Below are 4678 nucleotides of genomic sequence, written 5' to 3' on the forward strand. Positions count from 1 at the left end.
GTTTCTATTGTTTGTGATAGGGATCCGAAGTTCTCTTCTAAATTTTGGTGTAGTTTGCATGAAGCCATGAAAACTTCTTTGAAGTTCAGTATAGTTTTTCACCCGCAGACAAATGGGCAGTCAGAATGAACTATTCAGCTTTTGGAAGATATGTTGAGAGCTTGTGTGCTGGATTTCAAAGGTAGTTGGGATGAATATTTACCGTTGATTGAATTTGCTTTAATAATAGTTATCAGTCTGCTATTGGGATGACACCATATAAAGCATTGTATGAGAGGAAATGTAAAACTCCATTGTGTTGGGTGAAGTGGGTGAAAGAAAGTTATTGGGTCCAGAATGGATTAAACTTACAACATAAAAAGTGAAGGTAATTCAGCAGCGTATGAAAGTAGCATAGGATAGACAAAAAAGTTATATGGATGTACGAAAAAGAAGGGATTTGGTGTTTGAGGTTGGTGATTTTTTTTTCTTCGTATTTCTCCTTGGAAGGGTATTATGAGATTTGGAAAGAAGGGTAAATTAAGTCCCAGCTACATTGGACTGTACAAAATTCTGGAACGGATATGAGCAGTTGCGTATCGGTTGGAATTACCAGAAGAATTATCAAGATTACATGACGTTTTTCATGTGTCTATGTTTCGGAAGTATATATTAAATCCATCTCATATTTTTGTTGCAGAACCAATAGAGTTGAAGGAAGATTTGACTTATGTAGAGGAACCGGTGCAGATTTTGGATCGCCGGGAGCAAGTGTTGCGGAATAAAACTATATTACTGGTAAAGGTTTTGTGGAGGAGTCACACAATTGAAGAAGCGACTTGGAAAAATGAAGAAACTATGAGAATGCAATATCCTCACTTGTTCAGTATGTTTCAAGCATTTTAATTTTGAGGGCAAAATTAATTAATGGGGGGAAGAATTGTCAGATCCAGTACATAATTTTCTTCATTAGCATAATTTAATTTTATTAAATATGATTTACATATGAACATTTTTACATGGACTTACATTTGGTAGTATGCCTAGAGTGGGGGTATTGTGAAGTTCTGGTGTGTGTTGAGTTTAGTAATAGCAGCCAATTGAAGATAATAATAATAATAATATTATTATTATTTATTCGTACAACAAGTGGTGCGTGGGTGTTGGTGTGTGTGTATGTTTGATGATTGTAAGTGTAAATAGGTGTACCCATGAGGTGATAAAATTTTATATATATATAATTACACAGTATATATTATCAAATGAAGATTTATGTAGAAGTTTCCACACTTTTCTTTACTGGTGCTAGGTTTCTAGATATATATTATTTATGATATTAAGTTGAATTAAAGTCTTGAAGTAAGTTTCGTGGTTTGATTAGTACATGCATATATTATTATATTATAAAGGAGGTGATGTTTCAAGTTTTCTAGAAAGAAACTTGTTGCCAACACAAGGCACATGCAACACAACACATAGGCTTTATAGATATACTTGTGTTCACGGATAGAAAGAAAAATAAATAAATAAAAAGTGAAAAAAATATTTTAAAAAAAAAAATTAAAAAAGCCAATTGTACGGCCGGAAAAAAATAGAGAAAAACTAAAAAGAGAAAGAAGAAAAGAAAAAGGAAAGGGTTGCCGGAGAAAGCTCAGTTAGCAGGCATAGAGAAGGAAAGGACCACATTGACAGTACCGAAGGAAAAATAAATAATTTAGAAAGTAACCAAGGTTAGTGTACTCACTGGAAGTTTATAGTTGAATGTGTATATTAAAGTATTGGAGATATTTATTTGATGTGAAAATGCTTATATATATATATTATATAAGGTCCATATTCTGGCTTAGAAGGAGAGTAATATATTTACATAAGGTCCATACTCTGGCCTAGAAGAAGAGTACTATATTTACATAAGGTCCATACTCTGGCCTAGAAGGAGAGTACTATATTTACATAAGGTCCATACTCTGGCCTAGAAGGAGAGTACTATATTTTAATGACTGTAAAACTGGAAGTTATATGTTAATGTAATTTAATTGAAGTTGTCAGATAATATTTGTTTATATTATACTGATGTGGTAGTGATGCATTCACTGGGCTTTAAGCTCACTCATTCCATATCTATATTTTTTCAAGTACTAGGTCTAGAGTCTTGGGTGTGAATGGGAAAAAGAATAATGAAACGTCTTTTGTAAAAGATGTAAATGTTATAGTAGAATTTAATATTTTGTCGGAACTTGTATAATGGACTTATAGTTTGTTTTAAATTGTAAACTGTTAAGTAGATACTCTGATGTATGTTGAAGTCATATTCAGATGGTTTGATACATTTCAATTGTTCAATTTATTTAATAAGTGTAAATTGAGTTGGGGTGTGTCAAAATTTGTCATTTCATAACCAGGTTAACGGGTCGAACACGAATATTAGAGCAATTTGATAAATTTTTAAAGTGTAAAAAATTTTCTAAAATAAATTAAGAGTTTATGATCAAAATTTAAAGTAATAGGAATTTTATAAAATTAGCCGTTAAATTAACTACCATTGCCTTGTCTAATGGAAGAATTTGAAACACGTGATATATATTCCTCACTCGGTTTTCATCACATGACTACGGTCAATTCTCTCTTCTCTCCTAGAATTTAGAATTTTACAATTTCATGGAAATTTCGGTATCACAAGCTGACATTGTCGGTCTAGTATGCCTATAAAAGGACCCTTGCTCCTCAAAACATTTCATACTTGATCATATCATCCCATCTGTCTCTCTCTCTCTCTCTCTCTCTCTCGTTACATTTATCTCTCTCTAGTAATTTTAGTTTCACACACTAAATCTCTCTCTCTCTCACTCACTCAATTAATTGAGATCATGAAGGTAGAAGTACAGAAAAGATATGCTTTGCTACTAGCAGCAAAGGATTCTGAGTATGTGAAGGAGGTGTATGGTGGCTACTTCAATGTTTTTGTTGCAGCTTTTGGAGAAGAAGGAGAGAGGTGGGACTTGTTTAGGGTTGTTGAAGGAGAGTTCCCGGACATCAATGACCTCCAAAACTATGATGGTTTTGTGGTCAGTGGTAGCCCTTTCGACGCTTATGGCAATGACCATTGGATTCTCAAGCTTTGCTTTCTATTGCAAACCTTGGATTCCATGCATAAGAAAGTCCTTGGTATTTGCTTTGGACACCAGGTAATTAAAAATGTAAAATACACTACGTTTCACATCGTATATATAATTCATATTGTGTTTACTAATATATATATATATATATATAACCATGGATTAGTATCTTTTTCAATGAATCAAATGTATATATAACCATGGATTAGTATCATCTTCAATGAATCATATATATATATATATATATATAGGTTTTGTGCAGATCATTGGGTGGAAAAGTTGGGAAGGCAAACAGTGGTTGGGATATTGGGCTAAGAAAAGTGAAAATTGTGAAAGATTTCTCTCCATGCAGTTTCCTTGAAGGATCGGACGAAATCCCAGCAGCCCTTTCAATCATTGAATGCCACCAAGATGAGGTATGGGAGGTTCCCGTGGGTGCTGAAGTGATTGCATATTCAGATAAAACCGGCGTGGAGATGTACACCATCGGAGACCATATTTTAGGGATTCAAGGTCATCCAGAGTACACCAAAGACATTCTTAACAATCTCATCGATCGTCTTCTCACAAACGAATCCATAGAGGTACGATACTATCTTTGTTCCATTAATTTGTTTCTTACTGCATTAGTTTTTCATATCCCGTTTCTCTTGAGCTCATTTTGGTTACTTGATTATAACTTGCAGGAAGGTTTTGCTGAAGATGCCAAGTCGAAATTGCAGATAGCCGAACCAGATAGAAAGTGTTGGGAAAAGATTTGCAAAGGCTTCCTCAAGGGGAGACGGAATTAACTAGCTAGCAAGCTAATTACTTGCATATATAACCAATATATATATATATATATATATAAAACCAAATATACGTCATAATCGATCTCTTTAATAATTTTACTATACTTTTCAGCTGCTGTCTTGTACTTATAGAATAACCAACTTGGTTATAAGTATTTACCCAAAAATAATTGTTTAATTTACCGAGAACAATACTTGTTTATATAGCATAAACAAGTCCCATACAATATTGTATACTCTTTGATCTGATAATGAAGAAATAAATATTGGAAATAACATTGCCTCTATATTATATCATGTGTCCCTTACATTTGTCTGAAAAGTATAACCTAGAAGAACCAATTTTGAAATTCCAGCAACTTGTTTGGATAATTGGCATTCTTTCGAGATTGGTTGAATCAGGATAATGTTTTCCAATATTGTTTGGATAATATGCCAAAACATGGACTGAAAGGGAAGGCCACTCTTCCATTCATTTGAGCAAACAATTACGCAAAATATTTGGGGTGAAGGGAAATTGAAGTAAGAAAAACAATTCCACTGTGTCGTGTGAGACACATTAAGAAATGGATTGGAAATTATAATTAATATGGATTTCACTGAAGTACTTGATTTTAGGAATGTCAATTTTTACCGCCCCGCCGGGGCCCTGCCCCGTTCCGCCCCGTTAATAACGGATATGGGAACACGTATTATACCGTCGAGGGTCACGGAGCGGGTAAGGGTTCAATATACATATCCTGGGGGCCCCGCCCCGCATATAACTATATTTAATATATATATATATATATT

The 4678-nt window shown here is 33.8% G+C and overlaps 1 protein-coding gene across 1 annotated transcript; it reads left to right on the forward strand.

Moving 5' to 3' along the window:
- The first annotated feature begins 2748 nt into the window (after positions 1–2748).
- Positions 2749–4065, forward strand: LOC132279465 (gamma-glutamyl peptidase 3-like). Its single transcript, XM_059781448.1, has 3 exons — positions 2749–3164; positions 3347–3679; positions 3782–4065. Exons 1-3 carry the CDS (start codon positions 2847–2849, stop codon positions 3884–3886), a joined length of 756 nt encoding a protein of 251 aa, XP_059637431.1. The 5' UTR covers positions 2749–2846; the 3' UTR covers positions 3887–4065.
- The last annotated feature ends 613 nt before the right edge of the window (positions 4066–4678 follow it).

The sequence above is a fragment of the Cornus florida genome, unplaced genomic scaffold, assembly GCF_030987335.1.
Source record: "Cornus florida cultivar Cherokee Brave unplaced genomic scaffold, ASM3098733v1 CherokeeBrave_3.0.0_Hap2_Chr10, whole genome shotgun sequence".
NCBI lineage: Eukaryota > Viridiplantae > Streptophyta > Magnoliopsida > Cornales > Cornaceae > Cornus > Cornus florida.